This window comes from Sus scrofa, chromosome 4 (genome assembly GCF_000003025.6).
Source record: "Sus scrofa isolate TJ Tabasco breed Duroc chromosome 4, Sscrofa11.1, whole genome shotgun sequence".
NCBI lineage: Eukaryota > Metazoa > Chordata > Mammalia > Artiodactyla > Suidae > Sus > Sus scrofa.
In genome coordinates this window covers 97,260,432-97,283,441 of record NC_010446.5, presented here as the reverse complement: position 1 = coordinate 97,283,441, position 23,010 = coordinate 97,260,432, and the positions used below count along the sequence as shown (strand labels likewise).

Genomic DNA, 23,010 nt, shown 5'->3' with positions numbered 1-23,010 from the left:
CTGACTCCTGAGTGTGGGCTCTTAAACAATTATGATTTTGCCTTACAGGCAGGGACTGTTGGTCTCTAATGAGAATGACTAAATTTGATTCTCAAATCTGTTTTTTCAGACTTCTTCCTTGTCTATTCAATAGTTATTTGACTGAAGGCCTAGACTTTGGAGTCAGACCTGAGTATGAATCGCAGCTCTACCACTTAAAAAGTTGTGTGACCTGGGAGTTCCCATTGCGGCTCAGCAGGGTCTGAACCCTACTAGGATCTGTGAGGATGTGGGTTTGATCCCTGGCCTCATTCAGTGGGTTAAGGATCCACTGTTGCAGTGAGCTGTGGTGTAGGTCCTGGATGTGACTCGGATCCCATGTTGCTATGGCTGTGGTGTAGGCTGGCAGCTGCAGCTCTGATTCGACCCCTAGCCTGAGAACTTCCATATGCTGCAGGTAAAGCCCTAAAAAGCAAAAAAGAAAAAAAAGAAAAAGAAAAAGAAGTTGTGTGATCTTGAACACATTATTTAACTTCGCTACTGCTCAATTTCTTCTTCTGTAATGCGGGTTCAATAAGAATATGCAACTCAGGAGTTCCCGTCGTGGCGCAGTGGTTAATGAATCTGACTAGGAACCATGAGGTTGCAGGTTCAGTCCCTGGCCTTGCTCAGTGGGTTAAGGATCCGGCGTTGCTGTGAGCTGTGGTGTAGGTTGCAGACGCGGCTCGGATCCCGCGTTGCTGTGGCTCTGGCGTAGGCCAGGGGCTACAGCTCTGATCAGACCCCTAGCCTGGGAACCTCCATATGCCGCGGGAGCAGCCCAAAGAAATAGCAAAAAGACAAAAAAAAAAAAAAAATGCAACTCAAAGGATGGCTGTGAGGATTAAATGAGATAAAGCATTTTAAGAGCTCAGCAGAATGCTTGACCAATAGAAAATGTATAATAGTGGTACCTATTCTTATCTGTATGTCGTAAAGTTGACAACAGGCAAGATTTGAACACAGATCTGCTTAATGCCAGAGCCCCAATGTTAAGTACCCTGCCAACTACCTCCCAAGCATTTTCATCACGGTGTTCACAAGATCCTCCCCCAGGCTTCTGTGATATTGTCAGTGGATCTCTTAATCTTCTGTCCACTCAAACAGCTCCTTTGATTCCTCCCTCTTCCTATTCTCCCTGTGATGAATGGTCAGTGCTGAGAAGACAGAACCAGGCCCAGACTGAGAGTTGGAGGCCATTGGGGGAGGGATAAAAAGCAAAAACCTGGTCCATCAAGTCTAAGTGGAGGCCACAGGAGTGGCCAAGGTCACACACCTGACCCACAGTGTTGCTGACAGATCCCACCAGGAAGTGTGCAGTCTGTGGGCTAATGCCAAGTGAGAGTCAAGATTTGGTTTAGACAAATTCTCATATGTAGTAAGTCACTGCAGTCAGGCTTCTTTTGGAAGTCTGCCACCCCAGCCCTCAGCCCCAGGGGTCAAGCTTGCATACATTTTGAAGGTGCATCTAATACTTCTATTTTCCATCCATTGTAATTGATCAATGAATCCTGTTACATTTTTTGAAGACTTTTTTTGGGGTCCTGACTGCTCAGTCTGTGACCTGGAAATGTGTGATGGAAGCGCTGCTCCCTAGGAGGCTACAGTAGTGTAGATAGAAGGTTCCAGATTTTGGAGGGTGGTCTGATGAGGGAGAATCTATGTTAGGGAAAAATCAAGATTGTTAGCTTGCAAAGTGTGGATGTGCTTTGGTCCTAAATGCGGAGTAGGGCCTTACATTAGAGCATAAAAAAAGAGGCCAGGTGCTGGGGAGATGGGCGAGTGAGGGCCCGGAGGGTCAGGGTAAATGGTGGGGGCTAAGGGCAAAGGGCTGCGGGGATGCTGGAAGCTTGCCCCGGGGGCTGTTTGTATGGCATGGGGTGAGCCTGGCTGCCCAACTTGGCCTTTTCACATGGGTCCTCCGAAGTGCTGGTCATGGCGGAGGAGAAGTGAACACCTGCTTCTGTGTGTGTGTGTGTTGGGGGGGGGTGTCCAAAAAGTGCAGCCAAAAGGACTGCACGGGCGCGGCCCTAGAAAATACAGAAAAAAAAAAAGTGTTTTAAATGACACCATTAAGTAAAGTGGGTTAAGAACCTGACTAGTATCCATGCGGATGTAAATTCAATCCCTGGCCTCGCTCAGTGGGTTAAGGATCCAGCATTAAGGATCTTTAAACGAGTAAGTTCTCAGCCAGAACCACCTGGCCACGGTGTGAAGAAGCACAGGCTGAGGGGATGCTTAGCAGATCCAAATTATCTGCTGTTCATTGTATGTATTTGAGGTGAATAGTGGCTTTTGAAGAATAAATTCTTCTGCAGTTCCAACACCCACCTTCACTTTAGATGCCAATTCTATATGTTTGCATCGTCTTATTTTTATATTCTTCCCCCAAGTATTCTAGTCCAAACCTTAACTTCTCTTACTTGGATTATTTCAGTATGCACTTAAAACCTTAAAAGAATAACATTAAGCTTTAATTATTAAACCAAATGTCTACTAAAGACAGGAAAATTCTTAAAAATATTTTTTAAAGCAATGAATTATTTTTTAAAGCATACTTTTACTCATTTTTAAACATTTTTACATGGACTCAGATATTCCCTTTCCCAATTCCTGTTCCCCAAGCCATCTTGTTCTTTCTGGGAAGCATCCAGTTTTTTGTTTGTTTGTTTTTTCCTTTTTAAGGCCTCACCTGCGACATAATAGAAGTTCCCAGGCTAGGGGTTGAATCTGAACTGTAGCTGCCAGCCTACACCAGAGCCATGCAACGCCAGATATGAGCCGCATCTGCAGTCTACACCACAGCTCATGGCAATGCTGGGTCCTTAACCCACTGAGTGAGGCCAGGGATCAAACCTGCATCCTTGTGGATACTAGTCAGGTTCTTAACCCACTGAGCCACTACAGGAACTCCTGGGAAGCATCCAATTTTATTAGTTTCTTTTATAGTCTTTTTTTTTTTTTTCTGGAGGTTCCCAGGATAGGGGTCTGACTGGAGCTGTAGCTGCTAGTCTATGCCAGAGCCACAGCAACGCCAGAGCCACAGCAATGCCAGATCTGAGCCGTGTCTGCAGTCTACACCACAGCTCACAGCAATGCCGGATTCTTAGCCCACTGAGCAAGGCCAGGGATCAAACTCGCAACCTCATGGTTCCTAGTCAGATTCGTTTCCGCCGTGCCACAATGGGAACTCCAGTGTCTTTTATAGTCTTCTTGAAGATGTTTTTTGCATATTTAATTATGTACATATATACTCCCTTGTCATTTCTCCACAAACGGTAGTTTAATAGACATAGAGACACAGAGACGCACACTGTGCTGTACTTTGTTTTTCACTCTGACAGTGTCTTGGAGACCATTCCTAATCAGCACATTGAGATCTTCCTTAGTTTTTTCATGACAGCCAAGTGAGCAGTAGACTCTTGATTGGTAGGTCCCTAGTCTCTCCCACATCTGCTATTTTGTGTCACGTTAATTGTGCTGAAATACCACTCCCTTGCTCTAGAGCCTTGATGAAAGCTGTCCACCCCGCTTAGCTGTGGGGAGGTCCGTGCCCATCCCCCACCTGACAGCACAACCATCCCAGCCCCCAGGTTCTCATTGCTCCTCCTCCCACTGCTCCTTCACATGCTCTGCTCCTTCTCGCTTTTTCCACGTTGCCTATAGTTCCTCTCTGCTTTTCTCAGCCTGCCCTGCCCAAAGTGGATCTTATCCTCAGTCCTTTCTCGTCCAGATTGTTCCTCTTTGAAACCCCCAACCCTCAGAGTGGACACCACCGATGCTAGTTCTTTATCTCACACTGTCATGTACTGTGCTGTGATATGCCCAGCTCTTGTAAAGGCCAGTGACACATTTTTCTGTGTCATTTTTTACTTCCTGCAGTGCTGTAAATCACATCTTTGAAAGGAAATTTAATTACTTGTAAAATTTGTAAGACAGCCAAGAAATCTGGCTCTGTGTGCTGACTCACCCAGGATGGGGCAGGACACAGTCCTCCCTGCAGAGACCAAAGCTGAATCATCTCCCTCCTCCTCCTAGAAAAGCAGGCTTGCGGCTAAGTGCTATTAATGCTCATCAGAGTCTTGATGAATGTGCCCAGAAAAGGTTGAAAGGAACAGGCTGATCCTTTTGCAGGAAGAACCTGCAATGCAGGGGCCATTTCTTTTTTTCTTTTTCTTTTTGTCTTTTTAGGGCCGCACCTGCAGCATATGGGTGGTCCTAGGCTAAGGATTGAATCGGAGCTGTAGCTGCTGGTCTACACAATGCCACAGCAATGCCAGATCTGAGCCACATCTGCAACCTACAACACAGCTCATGGCAACACTGGATCCTTAACCCACTGAGCAAGGCCAGGGTTCGAACCTGCGTCCTCATGGATGCCAGTCAGATTCGCTTCCGTTGAGCCAGAACAGGAACTCCAGGGGCTGTTTCTTGATTAGCTGCTTTGGGTAACATGACAAATAGGATTTTTACATTGAGCAGTACACGTTCCGTGTCCAGAGAGCTAATTGAAATTATTTTTCTGTTTTTGGTCAATCTTATTGAAAGGATGATGTAAAAATGGTAAAGAAAACTTTAATAACATGACCTTTTTTGCTTTTACATAACCCTTCCCAGACTTTGCCCTAAGAAAATAGAGAATCACTGCAGTTAGCTAAATGGGAATCTTGGTAGGAAACAAGATGAATTAGTGCTCCATGCCGGCGGCTTTCTCACCCAGACCTTGTGGCCCCATCATCTTGATTTTCTCCTTCTTTTGGTTTTGGCATGACTTATCAGAGGTCAGTTTTCTTCCTTCTTCCTCTGTTCCCAGCACTTTTTAGGAAGATAAATTAGAATCCCCACCCTGCTTTATCTTTGTAAACTGCAACGTGATCGGAATGTGAGAGTTGGAGGAAACGTGGGTAGAACATTCACAGGAACACATTTTCTGTTGATTATCTCCTTTTAGACAAGAGGCTCATCTTTGTCCCCCAGAGGTGCAGAAACAACTCAAATCTTAGATCTGTGGAGGCTTTTTTTATTTTTTGTCTTTTATTTAGGTCTATACCCATGGCATATGGAGGTTCCCAGGCTAGGAGCTGAATCAGAGCTGTAGCCGCTGGCCTATCCCACAGCCACAGCAACGCCAGATCCGAGCCGCATCTGTGACCTACACCACAGCTCACCACCATGCCGGATCCTTGACCCACTGAGAGAGGCCAGGAATCAAACCTGTGTCCTCATGGATGCTAGTCAGATCTGTTTCTGCTGAGCCACAACGGGAGCTCCAGATTTGTGGCATTTTTAATCCAGTAACCTTACCCACCACACTTCCCACATCATTTACTCTTTCCCAGTTACCGCTTTTCACCTCCTACCTTTCCTGTGCTATCTGCGTGCACTTCCTCAGGTCAACACACTCCACTCTAGCCTGCTGGACTACACGTAGCCTCCCGGGTGTTCTTTGTCTGGATATTCCTATCATTTCCAATCTAGAGATATAGCAGGGAAGAGTGGTTAAAACTGTGGATGGTTTAGGTTCCAGTTCTTCCTCCACCACTTATCAGCTCTGTACCCAGGTCAGATAAGCTGTAAAGTTGCACCTACCTCATAAGTTGTTGGGAGGAGCAATGAGTTAATATTTGTAAAGCACTAGAAGAAAACTTGGATTAGAGTAAGAACTCAATGAATATTAGCTATTATCCAAATTTCTTCTAATCTTCAAAGACCAGATGAGATGCTACCTCTTCCACAAAACCTCTGATTAGTCTTGCCCAGCCCACAATGATCTCTTACTCTCTTGAATGTATAACATGCTTGATACTGAACTTACTCAAATAGCACTTTGACACAGCTGCAGAATAGAAAAAAAATGTCTGATTTCACATCTTTTTCTTTCTTTTTTTTTCTTTTTCAGCCATACCCTTGGCATATGGAAGTTACCGGTCCAGGGATTAAATCTGAGCCACAGCTGTGATCTATACCACACCTGCAGCAACACCAGATCCTTAACTGACTATGCCACTTGGGGAACTCCTGAGCTCAAATCTTGACATTGCCACTTACTGTGGGACTTTGAGGAAGTTATTTGAGTCTTAGTTTTGTCATCTGTAAAATGTATGTTGTAATACCTTAACAGGGTTATTGTGAGAGTTAAATAAGATAATGCTAGAGAGGTACCTCATACAGGTCTTGACTCATGGTAGACCCTCAATAAATACATATGCTTTTTTAAAAAAACTATTATTTAGAATTTTGTTTTCCAGATTATAAAAGTAGATTGTAGAAAATTTAGATAACATAGGATTGCATAGAGAAGAGAATTAAAATAACTCCATAAACTTCTTTTGGGAAACAATAATTTCCCCAGCCAGTAATTCCTGCCTTGGAAACTAAAACACAGGTGGGTGTATTTCCTCTGGTTTTTTTCTGTGTGTGTGTGTGTGTGTGTGCAGACACACATATTTTAAAAAGAAAAGACTTTTCCTTTTGCTGTCTGCTTTACATAGATAATTCCCCATCTTATTTAATATTCGGTCAAGGTGTTCATGAGTCATATAGTATCCCATGTACCTCTGCACTTATTTAACCATGACCATATTGTTGGACATGGAGTTCGTATTTGAGTTTTAACTATTCTCAAGAATGTTGCATCAATTTTCTTTGTATATGATTCTTTATCACTATCTTTGGTGACTTTGTTAAGATAAAGGCCTAGAAATAGAAATACTGGGTCCAGGAAAACACACCAGAGGATCCGGGTACCTCTTTGCCAAGTTTTGCCTCCTCCGAAGGTTGTATAGATCACATTCTTACCAGCAGTGACCAAGGGTGTTCATCCCCTGTCACCTTTGCTGATCTTCTGTTGTGTCGTTATTTAACTTTTTGTCTGTTTTATCTCTTCACTCTCAACCAGATTGTAATCTCCTTGAGTCAGCCTTATTCTGCTTCTTTGTATTTGCCACAGAACTTTTCTTGGTGTCATTCACATAGTAGCCCTCGTAAAGATTTGCCAAATGACTAAATTTCTAGTCACAAATGTCCCTCTGCGGTTAAGAGTCAGAGAAGGTAGCTCAGCCATCGCTTTCCAATTGGTCAAATTGAGAGAGAGGTTTGTATACTTGTTCTTGGTCTCCCACTGAGATGAGTTGGGTAGAAAAGTATTAAGTCACAGGTAATTGGCTCATGTTCAGGGTCCAAGAGAAAAAATGAGGTGTTTCTCAGGGTCAGCTCTCCAGCATATTTCAGACTGGCTTTCTGTACTGCTATCTGTTCTTCCTTCGTAGCTGGGTGTGGAGAGGGGCGGGGTCTGCTTTTACAACTCAGCCATGGAGCAGAATGGGTGGAATTTTCCAGATGGTTCCTCTTGATGGCTGTTGGCATAATTGCAGCTTTGCCCTTTGGGAGCCATTAAGCTGAGGCCCCTAAAGCCTGGACGGCTGTTTCAGCAGGTTAGATTGTGGGAGCTGTGTGTTTTTGTTGGCATGGAGAGCCATGTAGGATTTCAAACTATAAATACCCTTTCTATTTTCCTTTTACTAGCTCCCTACTAAAAGCTTTGAGTGATTGAGGCTAAAGTGAGGAAAAGTGTGCTATTGCCTCCTTTTGCTTCCAGCCCCCCCCACCACCGCTGCCAACACACACAGACACACACACACCCTAAACAGAGTGACCCAGATAATTCCCTGGCATTGGGTTCCTTTCTGAATGCCAGAGCGTCTGAGACTTTCTTCTGGGAATAATACATTGCTTTAGAAATTTTTGTTTGTTTGTTTTTGTAGGGCTGCACCCGAGTCATATGTAAGTTCCCAGGCTAGGGGGTCTAATCAGAGCTGCAGCTGCCGGCCTACACCACAGCACACAGCAATGCCAGATCCTTAACCCACTGAGCGAGGCCAGGGATTGAACCTGCATCCTCATGGGTACTAGTTGGGTTCATTACTGCTGAGCCACGATGGGAACTCCTAGAAAATTTTGAATCTGCATATCCAGTGTGAAGATGAATTGCTACTTCCTTTCTGCTAACCCCAGAGCCCTCTCTCCTGAGATAGTTCTCTGTGTTTTCAGATAAAGAGACTTAGAGTGTGAAATCTTGCTATGGATTGTGGGATGTCTGAGCCCATAATATCTCTGTGTTAAAATTTCACCTGCCTATTTGTGAACCAAACACCAATTTTATAATACCCAGTAAACATTTGCTCCAGGAGGCAGGTAGTTTAAACTAAAAGGGTAAATTGAGACAGATACACATTCTCATGGAGAGAGACAGTTTGCCTTACTGTGATGGGGCAGTTTGCTTCTCCATTCCCTGTAGATGTCAGAGGTTATCTTCTAGAGCCTTGTTTCCTTAGAACAATAGTCTCTCTCTCTCTCTTTTTTTTTTGCCATATGCTACAGGGCTGCACCTGTGGCACATGGAATTTCCCAGGCTAGGGGTCAAATTGGAGCTGCAGCTGCTGGCCTGTGCCACAGGCACAGCAATGCAGGATCCGAGCCATGTCTGTGACCTATGCAACAGCTCACTGCTGTGAGCTGTGCAAGGCCAGGGATCCAACCCACATTCCCATGGATACTAGTCAGGTTCTTAACCTGCTGCACCCCAATGGGAACTCCCGAGCAGTAGTGTCTTTAACCTACAGGCTTAAGAATTGGCACTGTGGCAGATATGGTGGACCAGCATGCCAGCTCCTAGTATGTAGAGGTTGGAAAATGTAAACTTATTTCCCTGACTCCCCGGCAGTTGGGGTTTTGATGTGATTGAGGTTCTACTAATTAGATGCACTTCTTTGAGACTTGGATATGGAAACCAAGTCATGGGTAGGAAGAAGCCAGACAATGGGTATTATTTGCTAGTGTGAACTGTGCCATGGGTTGTATGGTTCTGGAGCCGATAGCTTTAGCAACGGCTTCCCAGTTCCGCAGGCAGCTCTCCAAGCCAGCAGCTCCCTGCTCCCAGTGGCCCAGCGCTATGGCATGGATTTGGGAATCATGCCTGGAGTCCGTTCTTGAGCTTGCTAACTCCCCTCTTCCATTTAATATCTTGTAGTAAATCCTTCTCTTTGTAAACTTGCTTTTAGAATGCTATAGCTACAAAGCTGTCAGTTGTCTTGTCTTGTTCATTTTTTGGTGGAGACAAAATAAAATAGTTGGAATTTTATCTTTGACCTCGATTTCATTACGGATATCCTTTTCCCAAGAGTTTTGGACTATCTTGTTTCCTTTTGCCTGCTTTTCCTTGGGATGGTGGATGACCTTATACTGAGCTTTTCCCCAGAAGTATGTTGATGTTTCTATCTTCACTGACTATTTAATTGGGACAATTTCATATGCCAATTCATACATCATCTCTCCATAAAAATATAGAGTGTTGTGTTATTAATAAGCAAGGCCATTATAATATAGCTGTGGAATGCATATATGCTGAAGCTTGTAACTGCACAGAAAGGGCTGGGAGAAACGTTTTGCTATTTATCAGTACATAAGTATTGGCATTTCATTTTCAGCAAAAACCCACCAACTCATTATAAAAATCATGCCTAACCTATTTCTGACATCTCAGTACAATCATGGCATCTCATGACAACTCAGAGGGTTTTTTTGTTTGTTTTTTTTTTAGGGCCACACCTGTGGCATATGGAATTTCCAGGCTAGGGGTTGAATCAGAGCTGCAACTGCCAGCCTGCACACCACAGCCATAGCAATGCCAGATCCGATCCTCGTCTTCGACCTACACCAAAGCTCACGGCAACGCTGGACCCTTAACCCACGGAGCGAAGCCAGGGATTGAACCCACTTCCTCATGGATACTAGTCCGGTTCATTTCTACTGAGTCACAGCGGGAACTCCAACAACTCAGAAAATGTTAATGTGATTTTGTTAGTGAGGTATCACACTAGACTGATTTTAATTTGTTATCTTATAGACTTTATGTCTGAATTTATTTTATTTTTTTGGCCATGCCCACAGCATGCAGTAGTTCATGGGGCAGGGATCGAACCCATTCTACTGCAGTAACCAGAGCTCTGCAGTGACAATGCTGGATCCTTAATCCGCTGAGCCACAAGGTAACTCCTTTATATTTTTTGAAATAAATTTTATTGGAGTATAGGTGACCCACAATGCTGTGTTAGTTTCAGGTGTACACCAAAGCAAATCAGCCACACCCATATGTATATATCCATTCCTTTTCAGATTCTTTCCCCATATAGGCCATCACAGAGCACTGAATGATTTCCCCAAGCTATACAGCAGGTCCCTGTTACCAATCGATTTTGTATATAGTTGTGTGTACATGCCAATCCCAGCCTCCCAATGCATCCCTCCACCCAGCATTTCCTCTTGCATAACCATAAGTCTGGTCTTGAAATCGCTGAGACTGTTTCTGTCCTGCGAATAAGTCTCTTTGTGTCTTTTTTTATTAGACTCCACACATGAGTGATCTCACATAATACCCGTCTTTCTCTGTCTGACTTACTTCACCCAAGACGACTATCTCTAGGTCCATCCATGTTGCTGCAGATGGCACTATTTCACTCCTTTTTATGGCTTATTGGACTTATTTTTACCCTAGAGTTTGCTGAAACTTTGCTGTGAAAAATGGACTCAGATGTCTCGGGCATACAAAGTGGTGGTTGGAAAGGCACCGATTTAACTAGGCAGGACTATGCTCCGTCATTATAAAGTTGGAACGTATTCCTGAAGTGCCTTCTCTTAATCCTTGGCATTTTTGTCCTTCAGCTAGACACAGCTACAGGGCAGGCAGCTCAATTTCGAGATTAGACTGCAAGCCTTGGTAGACTGTGCTCTCCCAGTTTGCAGGGTCTGTGGAAAGAGCTCCGCCTCATGCTAGATGCCCAAGGTATGGGGGCTCTTTGTAAAACAAAGCAGGAAACAAGCATTTCTGAAGAAGCAAACAAACATTCTGTTTCAAATTCAGAACTAAAAAAGGAAATTTGTTTATTGAGGGTAAGAGGATGCAAGCAATATAAAAATCAAAAGCTTATCTGGGTTTAATTGACTTGTCTTTCTCTGCTTCTCAAAGCAGAGTTGGGTTTTATTTGTACACTTTCTAAGGGTCCCAGTCTGCTCAGGAAATCCTTATACAGGGGGAAGCTGGGGGGGGGCAGATTCCTTAAGCGACCCTTTGTGAGAATTCTTATCAGGGCGGCATGATTGCTCAGTGCTGCCTACTTCTTTCCCTTCTGCTTCATGTGTACAACAAAATAGTCATTGCATGCGATGGTGAGCCCAGCGATTAGCGAAAAGAAGCTCTGGAAGCCCACTTTCCCATCTCGGCACTGGTCCAGGTCCTTCATTATTTTGTCCACAGCCAGAGGGTCTTTTTGATTCTGAAAAAAAAAAAAAAAAAAAAAAAAAAAGAACAGAGGCAAGTAGTATCAATCAGTGGTTGCAACAATGAGCTTCTTGTGATGTGTATGGCTGACAACTATATATAAAATCTAATGATTTGAAATCTTGCTTTAGGTCATAAGTGATTTTTGGAGGTCATCTAAATGTATGTTTTCCCTTTGAGGGAGCATTTCTGTAAATTCATATTTATTTCAGGCTAGGAGAGAGGGTTTCATGGCTTTCTTTTAAATAACTCAGGGACTTTAGAAACAGCATATTTCTAGAAAGAGGAGGTTCAATGCCAGAGAAGGGAGACCCCCCCCAACTTTGAATTCTCAGTCCTCTTAGAATCCAGCATAGTCTTCTGATTTGCTTTCCTTATAGTCCAATTGTTAATACAGTTTTCAAAATAATAAGATTCTGCCTAAGCAGTACTCCAAACTCCCTATTTTGTAGTTTAAAGTCTCTTAACAAACTTTTATTTCCAATAGCATGATCAAGTCCTTGACAAAGAAAACTCCTTATAAAAGACCTCATGTGATTATTTAGAGAGTTAAGTTTTAGATCATTGTTCTATGGGTTTTAAAGAGGCACTTGTGATACCATGGGGCGTGTTAGGTTTAAAGAGGGTAGGCAGATGGTCCTCATTTCTTGGCACATCTGAGGCCAACCTAGTGTGGCTTCACATCACATTAGCCAGGTGACCTTAAGTAAGTCACATAGCTTTGGTGGGCCTTTGTATAACAGCTAAGAATTGAAGTAGGACCAGAGTGTCTCTAAGATTGCTTCTATTCTTAATGCGTTGGCCCGTCTATGCCATCCTGTACTCTTTGCTGGATGTTTTTACATTGAATGTACTTCAAAAGCAATATATGTAATGGAATCCTAAACTCCCCATGACTCTTAATGCCAGTGCATGGAACTGGGATGGACAGGCAAGATCCCCTTTGTTTTTTCTTTTATCCTGCTTTCATTGTGATTGACTTGATCGCTCCTTTCTGTAGTGATGGTGCTTAGAAGTGGGAAAGGGTGGTTTCTCCTGCAGGGTCCATGCCGTCAACCAGAAGGAGATATGGCCCTTTACCGGTGTTAAAGGGCTCAGGTAAAGTATTTATGAATTCCACGGACTCGTATATGTGAGGGAGGGAATAGACACTCAGTGTCTCCAGTGTGCTGGATGTTTATAAACTGCACTCAGAAATCCCTTAAGGTGAAGCAGCAGCATTTCCCACATGCCCTAAGAAATCAACTCCAACCTGTCTATACAGCTGCCTCTGCTTTTGGTGGGTTTCAGTTAATTCTGGCCTCGACCCCAGTTTCCTGGCTGAGATCAGAAGGAGTGAAATCTGGATGACATAATGCTCTGTCAATGCAGCGAGTGTGGATGTGCCTGGAATTATGACCCCATCCTTGAATAAATTAAACTGCCATGTTTAGTACTCATTGCTGAACACTTGAATTTATCAAGCCACAGAGCCTTTAGGAGGAAGGGTCTTTGTCTCATGTGATGGTCATCCTGGCTTCTAACTCCTGAGTATTTAGGAATAGACCCAGAGTGCCTTTGTTTGTGTGGTGGGAAGCTTTACAATAAGCACATTTTGTCCTTGAATTTAATGCCTGCCTGGAAGGGTCACAGAACGTGAAAGTGATCTTGGAGGTAATCACGTCCAGCCCTCTCATTTTACAGAGGAGGGAACTGAGGCCCAGAAAACTGAAGCAACCTGCCTGATATTAGTTCGGGCAGAGCCAGATCATCTAATTCCTGGTCTGGGGCTATATCACAGAACTCAACAAAAGCAGAGCAACAGTATCCTCGAACTCATTCTGGGAGAGCATTGTGGTAACTGCAGCTCTGAGAAGCTAGTTAAGCTATTTATATCTGTTTGACTGGTACTGATGACATGCGAATCATTATGTACTACAAAACCCTATGTTTACTGAGTCAGGAGTCAGAGGCTTGACTAATGCCATTTACCAGGCAGATGACAAGAGAAAGGACCCTGCCTTTAACCATCACCTCCCTCCACCCTTTAGAGGTAATGCAATATTCCACACCAAGCACAGTGATGCTTCAAGCACCTCTGACTGTGGCAGCGAGAGAAGGGCTTGCATTTCAATCTACTATTTTGTTAGGCAATGTTTCACTTTCAGTGAAATGCAGTAACCATCTCTCCAGGGCCTGCAGTATAAAAGAACTACTGTGCTTTGTGGCCTGATGTCCTGAATGATGTATCTGAGCTGATGGGAGATCCTCTTCCTTCACTGATCCCTCTCAGGCTGTCAGAGGTGAGGCATAAACCCAAACTGTTCTCCTATGTTCACACAGCCTTTTCAGTGGGAAAAGCAGTTATTTCTTGAGCAATGCCTGGCTCTCATTTAGTAAATTTCACACCATTCCCTTATAGTAGAGCTCGAAAAAAGAATTTTAAAGCCTTTATCTGAAGGGATTTAAGAAAGGAGATTCAAGCTGCTCAAAGGACAGCCTGAGGACAGCCAGGCACCCTGGTTGATTACTCCCTGGTGCAAGGCCTTTTTTCCTGCAACTCTGTCTCTATGGAGGCAGATGACTCCAGATAAAGTCGCTCTAACACCTCAAACTGTGGTGATTTGTGTGTAGTCTCATTTCACCTCCAAACTGAAAGCTCCTTGAGGGCAGAGGCAGTGTCTTCTTTACTTTCTGTTTCCAACCCCACTGTCTTACAAACAGTAGGCACTCAGTATATTTAATCAATAAATGAATGAAAACACCTTTCTAGCACTGACTTCCCCCGGGAAGGGCTGGAAAGAGGAAGGGACAGGAACCAGGGCCCAGAAGCACTGATTTCTATGTCTGGTTCTCTCTGAGCCTTTCAATACTTACTTCCAAAAATCCCGGGAACTCCTTTTCCATGAGTACTCTCAGGTCCTCCTTTGTTAGGTAGCCTTTATCCCCAGCAAATTTGTGAAATGTGAACATCATGGTTTCCATGGCATGTTCCATTTGAGACGGCATTTTCGTGAGGTCTGTTGAAACCTATTAAAGGATGTGAAGCGACAGAATTTACATTTTTTCCCCCTTTTTTGGCTGCCCTGTGGTATATGGAGTTCCCAGGCCAGGGATCAGATCTGAGCTATAGCTGCCACCTAAGCCACAGCTGTGGCAACACCAGATCCTTAACCTACTGTGCCAAGCCCAGGAACGAACCTACATCCCAGAGCTCCCAAGATGCAGCTTATCCCATTGCACCACAGCGGGAACTCCTACATTAACTTTTAAACCACATGATTTACCAGTCTTTTGAGAATGATTGGAAGAGGGCAATTTGCTCATCCAGTCCATCCTTTTTAACTGTAAAATTCAATGAATACATCAGGACCAATTCATCCCAGGTTTGGGGTCTCCTGCTGATGGAAATAGGCACTTTAGGTACTGCTGCTCTGAAGGAGGGATTGATCTAGTTGCCTGTTAACTGCACAAATCACCCAATGAAGAATAAAAATTCTAATCATTTGGAAAAGCAAGATCAGTGCCCCTCTTTTTAACTGACAAAGCTCCTACTGAGAGATGTTTCATCATTTCTCTTGGCACCGGTAAATGGGACTCAGATATAGCTGAATACCAACAACTCGCACAGTCAAGCTTGGTTAATACGAAAACTTCAATTCTCCAAAAGCTGAATTAAGTAACTTAGTTTAGTTTAAGTCTATGCTTAAGAAATCTGCTTACAAATGACTTTCATATGCTGAGTATGTATTCTTTACTAAAAGTTCTGAACTTGCTATAGATTCTAACAAACATCTGCATCTTTGGTAGTGAGTTGCAGTTGCCCTCCTCAAATAAAGCTACCCAAAGCCCATTATCTACTTTCTTGAAAAAGAACAGGTAATAGTATATCCATCCTAATTCCTTTGGGGATCTGATATATCCTTGGCAGCACTAGACAAAAGACCTACTCTCACCGTCTGGGGTGCAGTGGGAGAGCAAGAGCTTTTCATTGTGAATAGTTAAAGAAAGGAGTTCTTTTGTGGTGCAGTGGGTTAAGGATCTGGCATTGCCACTACTGCAGTTTGGGTTTGATCCCTGGCCTGGGGGCTTCCATATGCCAGGGATGCGGCCTAAATAAATAAATTAATTAAATAAAAAGATAAAGGAGATGTCAGATTGTTATATTCAGGTATAATAATCTGAGGACATGTGTCTAATCAAGACATACACTTGGTACCCAACAGGAGCCCACTGAATTTTGCTTAATTGGAAGGCAGGCTTTGGCCAGAACAGAGTAGCTTTAGTTAACAGCACCTAAAATCACTCCAGGATAAGAAACAGATGAACTTGAATAGAGACTGTAATATATACCGTGGGAAAAAAAAAAGATAAGAATAGGTTTTGAACAGAGGTTGAAGGAAAGTCTGGCATCTTCCCCTGAAGGGTTGATACAGGAACCAGAGACGTGGTTTCAGCCTGGTTTCTGCTGCTGACATATGCGTGTGTAACATATCCCTGAATACTATCTTTTATGGGGGAAGAGGGTGGAGTTGGTGAACACAAGGATTGAGCAAGTACATGTCAAAAGTTCTACCCCTTAATCCCCAGAAAAGTACAGGAATCAGCATGCCAAAGAATGTGCTACTCTAGAGAATGTTATAAACCAGAATCTGGCATGATTCATCTGGCAGGCAGGTCTCTTGGAGAGAGCAAAAAATTCAAGGTCCACTGTGGGATGAATTCCAGGGGAACCACACCTTTTCTCCTTTCTTCTGACACAGTCAGGATCTGGCTTCAGATGGCAGTGGGCTTCAGATGGCAGTGGCCGAGATTGGCTCTGGAAGTACAGCAACTTAAGAGATCTGAGCTGAATAAATCACCTATGGGAGAAGGCTGTGTGGCGTCCCACCCCAGTTCTGAATAACTAGGAAAGCAGTCAGCCACCACAGAGGTTTAAAAATACCTCTAGCTCAAGTGGCAGAGTCCTTCACAACCAATGCCTGAGGGTCCCAGAAACTCCAACTGGCTGTGGGATATCGAGTTTACTTTCTTCACAGGGCAGAACAGAAGGAAAATGCACAGCAAAGCCAGAGAAGTAAGAAAGGGAAGGCAGCAGGCTAAGGACCCCTAAAATAGAAAACAGGCTAATTTAGGAACTTCTAAGAAATAAAGGTTGTAAGCTGAGGAAGTCTTGGCCACCCTTGAATATGTTCTTCAAGAGACTGAGACCAGTTTTCTCTGAGGAGCACTCAGGTCTCAGGTCACTCCAAACCCACCCCTTCCTAGTCTGTGCTCATTATCCAGTGCTGGAGCTTTTCTGCCCCACCGGATCCCCTTTGCTGTATACTCAGCACATGGGCTGTGCACACAGCAGCCAGAAGACTCCCTGTTTGTCTGGAAGACTGTCTGCAATAAGAAGGCAGAACAGGGGCTGATCAGAAGATCCACGGTCGTGAAAAGGAAAATAGTTTTGAAAACCAGAGGAGAGGGGGAGTTCCCGTCATGGCTCAATGGTTCACGAACCCGACTTGCATCCATGAGGACTTGGGTTCACTCTCTGGCCTCACTCAGCGGGTTAAGGATCCAGCATTGCTGCAAGCTGTGGTGTAGATCCCACACACTGGTTTTAAAGTAAGATGAAGGAAAAGGGGGAAATGTCATTAACACTGCTCTCTCGGCTGGTGGATAAATCGTGCAGCTCTTCTAGAGTGCGGCAGCCGCCCAACTGAGTCAGCCGGCTCAGCCCTCCCATCCTGGGCAGGCCTTGCTCAGGCTGGGATGGTGGCAGCAGCACTGACCACTGGTTGATAAAACAGCAGTTCGGGGACCTGAATCTGGTATTTCCATCCACCCAGTCATCCGGTGAGCTCCATTCCAGGACAGGGGTTGGACTCTAGTTTCTGGCTCAGAAACACTTCCACTGGATAGCCTTGGGTCTGGGGCTGGGAGGCAGCAGCATCCTCTCTGTGCCCCAGACAACCTACTCTTGCACCTGAAACACTCCATCCATTTAGTCATTTACAGACTTGTCTGTCTTAGATTTAGGTTCCTCTAGTTAAGAACTGTGAATTATTCTGTTTTATCCATGAACCACTAAATCAGTGTTTGTTAGTGAACCAACGAATGAATCAATCCCTTTGGCTGGAGTTGAGGTGTAATTAGCCAGGTCTGGGCTGAAGCCCTTGAGGCTCAGAGCTCTTCGGGAGGAGGTGAGCGCTGGGAAGGGCAAGCCGGCCTATGAATGAACAGCAGAGTACATTCCAGAGCAGAGAACAGAGGAGAACATAACAGAGTGCATTCCATAACAGACTGTGTCCTGCTCAACAGGTCTGGTCACCCGACACTTGTCTCTCTCTTCTCACTCTTGCTGTTTTGTTTTGTTTTTTGTCTTTTTGCCTTTTCTAGGGCCACTCCCACAGCATATGGAGGTTCCCAGGCTAGGGGTTGAATCGCAGCTGCAGCTGCCGGCCTATGCCAGAGCCACAGCAACTCGGGATCCGAGCTGCGTCTGCAACCTACACCACAGCTCACGGCAACGCCGGATCCTTAACCCACTGAGCAAGGCCAGGGATCGACCCTCAACCTCATGGTTCCTAGTCGGATTCGTTAACCACTGCGCCACGACGGGAACTCCTAACTCTTGCTGTTTTGATTTATCCTACTTTACTGCCTTCTCACTGTGAGCTCCACAGGCTCTAACCACTTCATTGTTCACTCGCCTTTTATTGAATCATTTTATTCTGATATCTGTATATCCCCTCTACTGGTCTGAAGAGTGGAAGCTCAGAGGTCTTTCTGTGTAGTTTTCTCTTCAGAAAAGAATTCTGGACTCTACAATTTTTTTTTTTCATCTTTTTAGGGCTGCACTGTGGAATATAGAGGTTCCCAGGCTGGGGGTCGAATCGGAGCTGTAGCTGCTGGCCTACGCCACAGCCATAGCAATGCCAGGTCCGAGCCTCGTCTGTGACCTATACCACAGCTCATGGAAACACCAGATCCTTAACCCACTGAGCGAGGCCAGGGATCAAACCAGTGTCCTCATGGATGTTAGTCAGATTTGTTTCCGCTGAGCCACAATGGGAACTCCTGGACTCTACAAATTTAGGCACAGTGGTGGGAATTCAGTTTTCCATTTTTGCTTTTCCTATACTGAACCCCTCCTTTGCATGATCCAGGCCTGGTATTAGGCATGCACACGTGTGCATGCTCCCCAACTCCCTGGTACTTGCCTTCGGGGAGTTCACCAGCTAATGTCGTTCTGCTTTAAACTATGTCCTGAATTCCAGTTAACTACGTTTCCGTTTCTTTCCCCCAGCAGACTGTGGGCTCCTGAAGCAGGGCCCCAGTAGCTAGCACCCTGTCCTCAGAATCTGCTCAATGAATCAGTAAGAGTTCAGAAATTGATGACAGTACACATTTTGATCCTCCTGGGAGTAGCTGGGAAGTAGGAGGCCTCCTTTGGAACGTGTCTGCTCCAAACCAATACCAAATGTTTGCTCTGGACCCAGATCCAGGCCGTAATTTCAAAAAGGAGACTTCTAAAAAGCAAGAAGTCCGATTTACTTTGCTCTTCTGTGTCTTGTCCATACCCTAGTTTTCTTACAGCCCACCCAGAAAATAATTGGCAGAGTGTCAGTAAAAACAAACATCTGTTGTCTAAAATGTGCTTAGGGTTTCCTTCCTTTTGCTTTGGGGATTTTAAAAGAAAAACAAAACAAAACCAAACCTGGGAGGTGGCGGGTAGGATGGGGAATTAAACCCAGAAGGCATTCTTGAATTTGATCCTAAAGGGAATTCAGAAAAAGTGAGTTGAGGCAATGGATCTGATCCAGGTTGACTTGCTCCCTTTTTACCAAACATAAAACTTGCCCACTAAAAAAGTGGGCAGCCAAAGAAAAGTTCCAGATGCAACCCAATAGGAAGAAAGAACTCAAGTCTTCGCTATCCCAATGGAGTACATCTAATTTTCCTTGAAGAGTTGTAAGGCATTGGCTGTAGCTGGCAAACAACAGTCATTTATTTGTTATTAAATCCACTGTTGGGTTGGGTGGTAATTATTTAGTAAAGGGTCAGGAAGTGCTGAAAATTGTTAAAAATAAGTAAATGCATTCTTTTTGCTTTTGATATGAGATTTCTCAATTGTTGAGTCCCCAGGAAAATGAGAAGCTTAAGAAAGATCCTAAAGTGTCAGTCCAGCTTTCCCAGCATTCTGAGTGCTAATTTCCACATTATAATTCTGAAAGGATTCCATTGTCTCCCTCAACTTTAAAAGACTGGACTGTATCAAAGGCATACCAAGGGGGTAGTGCTCAAAAAAGTCACATTTTTGGAGTTGTCAGTGGAAAGCAAGAAGGCACCCTGATTCAGCTCCACCCAGCCCGCTGGAGGGGCTGTTGGAGAGGCCGGCCAGGGGCCAGCTATGGTAGGAAAAGGGTCCGTCTGATGTGGGGTTCAAGAAAAGCGAGGGAAGAGCATCACCTAGATATCAGGGTGCTTTATGCCCAGCAGACCCTCAAGAAAATTTGAAGAACCAAAGTAAGAATCTCCAAATGGTGGATCAAGGACCACAATGAAGAAAGTAACTTCTAGCTGTCAAGGAGAGAATACATCCTTTGGACGAGATGATTAAATAGAAACCAGATAGGAATCTATGGGGGCTGAGCTGATGAAGAAATTTCAAATGAATTCTATCAACTCATCCCTGCCCTAACGGCCCGGCATTATCTTCTGCAATTTGTTGAAACACACTGGAGGCAAAGATCACTGACAGGGTATTTCCTGTCATGAGGCAGGCCTCACCTGAAGTGCAGGATATAAAAATCTACTGCTGCAGGTTGCAACTCAGGCTCCAAGGGGAAAAGAATCTGCAACTGCATACCTCTTAAAGGGAAAAGCTACCTCCCAAATAAAGCAGAGGCAGGCAGCCTGCCAGCAGTCATACAGGCTGATAACCCAGCAGCGGTCCGGCACAGCCCAGCCAATCTAATTGCTGTCCTCACCAACTGTGGGCCAGTTCTGGTGTGACTCACTTCCTCTTGGAAAATGCCGTCTAAGATGGCACCGTTCCCCTTTCCTTCAGGGAGTGCTCTGTCTGAACCATCTGCAGAGAATCTGGAATGGTCAGGGCCACACCCACATGGTCTCACAACTGAGTCACAGGCCTCTACCAGAAGAATCCGGGAGCCCTTTGTGCTAACCACACCCTGCAGAAAGCTGCCAGCTCTCTGAGGAAGGGGTGGGCTTAAAGTATTCCAGAGTCTGGCCCAGGGATCCGCTGTGCCTGGCGTTTTGCTAACTGCTTCATTTTCCCCACCACTCCCGCTCAACAAGGCAGAGGCAGAGTCCGGGTTTCAGTTAGGTGGAGACTGGCGGAGACTAGAGAGTGAGGTTCCAGGTGTGGGAGAAGCGCCATTCCTTTGGCCAACTCAAACTGTGACCGGGTACCAATGGCTCTTTGCACTGGGGCAGATTAACCTGGGTCGGAAGATCCAGCATTACCCCTGCTCTTCCTCTATCTCTGCACCGTTCCACTTGTTTAAGACAGCAAGAAGGGAACGCTTTCAGAACAGCAATCATTGCCCACAGGCTTCCCCCTCCCCCCTCCTCAGCAAAACTGCGTTACAAAGAAAACAAATAGACCTTCCTCCCACCGCGGACAGTAAGAACCTTCCACGTCTAGCGACAAACAGGAAGCCCAACCTGAAGCATCGGGGAGGGGGACTAAGGAGTGTCCTTTAGCAAGGGGAGCCGCCAGTCCTCCTCGAGCGTGCATGGGCCGTCCAGCCAGGAGGAGGTTGAGGCGACGAACCTGAACCTCTGGACAGAGGTCTGCCTGCAGCCGGAGGAAAGAAGCACGCCGGCCTGGACTGGGGGCCAGAAGCGGGGGTTCGGATAACTGGGGGACTCCTAGGAAAGTGGGTGTAAAGAAATATAACTTAAAGGAAGTAAAGAGCAGGCCCGGGGCACCGACACAGATTTACTGTAGTGAAGGACAAGTGCTCTCTCCTCCTGCCGGCGAGGATCTGGAGGGGTCGTGTCCGGGTCGGGGGGACGACAGGGGCGCTGCTCGCCACGCCGGGCTGTGGCCCAGAGCACGGTGCAGCGGATACCTCCCCCATGCTCAGCTGATCCCCGATCGGGTTCCCTCGTTGCCCAGGACACCCTGCGAAGCCAGCCCGGCGGACCAGAGCCGCTGATGTGGGGGTTTCCCCAGGCGCAGGATCTGGGGTTGGGGACCGCCGGGGACCAGCGGGCGGAACTCACCTTGGCAGGAGGCGCGGCGGGGACGCTCGGCTGGCGGGGACGCGCGGCCAGTGAGCGGAGCGCCGCCGGCTGGGCGCCTTAGTACAAGGGGGCGGGGAGGGGGGGAGGCAGGGGGAGGCAGGAGGAGCCTGGGCGGGTGTCAGGGCCTCGGCTCACCCCACCCTTTCTCCTCCCTCCTCTTCCTGCCCCCCGCCCAACCCCGGGCGAGCGCACACACCCTTCTCTCGCAGTGCGGGGGAGCCTCGCTCCAGGCCGCCACCCGCCCGTAGAGGGATATTGTAAGCTTCTCTTCCTACTCGAATGCTCTCGAATATTTTAGGACGTCCCCACCCTCGGCCATGCCCTCCCTCTCGGGTTTGCTTTTAGAGAGCTGGTGAATGTGGAAATCAAAGAATCCAGCCTTTCTGCGGGTGGGGCGCTCTGGCCCAGAACCAGATTGTAAGCGGCTGTCTGTAACGTACAGGTCTAGGAATTATTTTCTAGATGACACTGCAGGGAGGGGCACGTGGAGTCCTAACGACCGACCGACCGACCGCGAAGGCGTCAGACTTGGTTGGTCTCAGATTAGGCCCTGGGAGGTCAGTTATAAGGGGGTCTCCAAGACCTGGGCCTGGCGTCCACCAGTACCTCTGCGAGGAAACGGTTCCCTGTCCCTGTCCCTGTCCCTGTCCCTGTCCCTGCCCCTGTCCCTGTCCCTGTCCCTGCCCCTGCCCCTGCCCCTGCCCCTGCCCGCCTGCCGAGTGGGGGGAGGGAGGGTGCTTTTTGGCTCGTCAGCTCCAGGGAGTTGCAAACCCTTGTTGAACTGGGGATTTACTCCTCTTAGTGTGAATCACTTCGGTTGGCCAGCGAGTTCAGTTTCAATTGTAGTTAATATCATTAAAACCTGTTCCAAAAATCTCCTTTTTGTCTAGAAAGCCTGTTTTTGGCCTGTTTTGCTTTCAAACATTCCCCCATCCCCACCTTAGACATTTATTTTAATTGCGTTTAGGGTTAAATGCAACCTTTTAGCCCTTGGTGGCAGAGGGCCCAGTCCCAAGTCCTGGGTTTCCCTTTGTTCCCAGGGGAGGTCCTGGGAGGAGTGAGTGATCCCAAAGGAATGAGCAGACTTGGGGAATCCTCCAAGTGCCTCCATGTGACTCATCTTGGCTCTTGTCCGGAAAAGTCGGATTTCAGACTCTCAGTTGGCTGGGTTCTTGCAGCCCTGGTGCTGAATGTTGGGGGGGGGGGGCGGGGGAGGGGGGAGGCAGTTCTCCCAAGTCTTCCCATAGGTTTCCTGAGTTCTTCCTAGGCCCTAGGTTACAGTCAGGAATGGATAAGATCTTACATCCGCAGTTCTAGGAAAGATGCAACTGGATTTAGAATGAGAACACCTGAGTTTGTATACCGAATACTCCTTATTTGCTTTCTTCATTTGATTCACAAACGTTTAGGAA

General features: G+C 46.0%; 1 protein-coding gene across 4 annotated transcripts; it reads right to left on the bottom strand.

The window, feature by feature from the left end:
• On the bottom strand, positions 10,925-21,690 carry S100A10 (S100 calcium binding protein A10). 4 transcript variants are annotated; one of them, XM_005663438.3, is made up of 5 exons: positions 21,578-21,608; positions 19,041-19,098; positions 16,072-16,151; positions 14,210-14,362; positions 10,925-11,348 (listed from the first exon to the last, which is right to left on the bottom strand). In XM_005663438.3, exons 4-5 carry the CDS (start codon positions 14,339-14,341, stop codon positions 11,187-11,189), a joined length of 294 nt encoding a protein of 97 aa, XP_005663495.1. In that variant the 5' UTR covers positions 14,342-14,362; positions 16,072-16,151; positions 19,041-19,098; positions 21,578-21,608; the 3' UTR covers positions 10,925-11,186.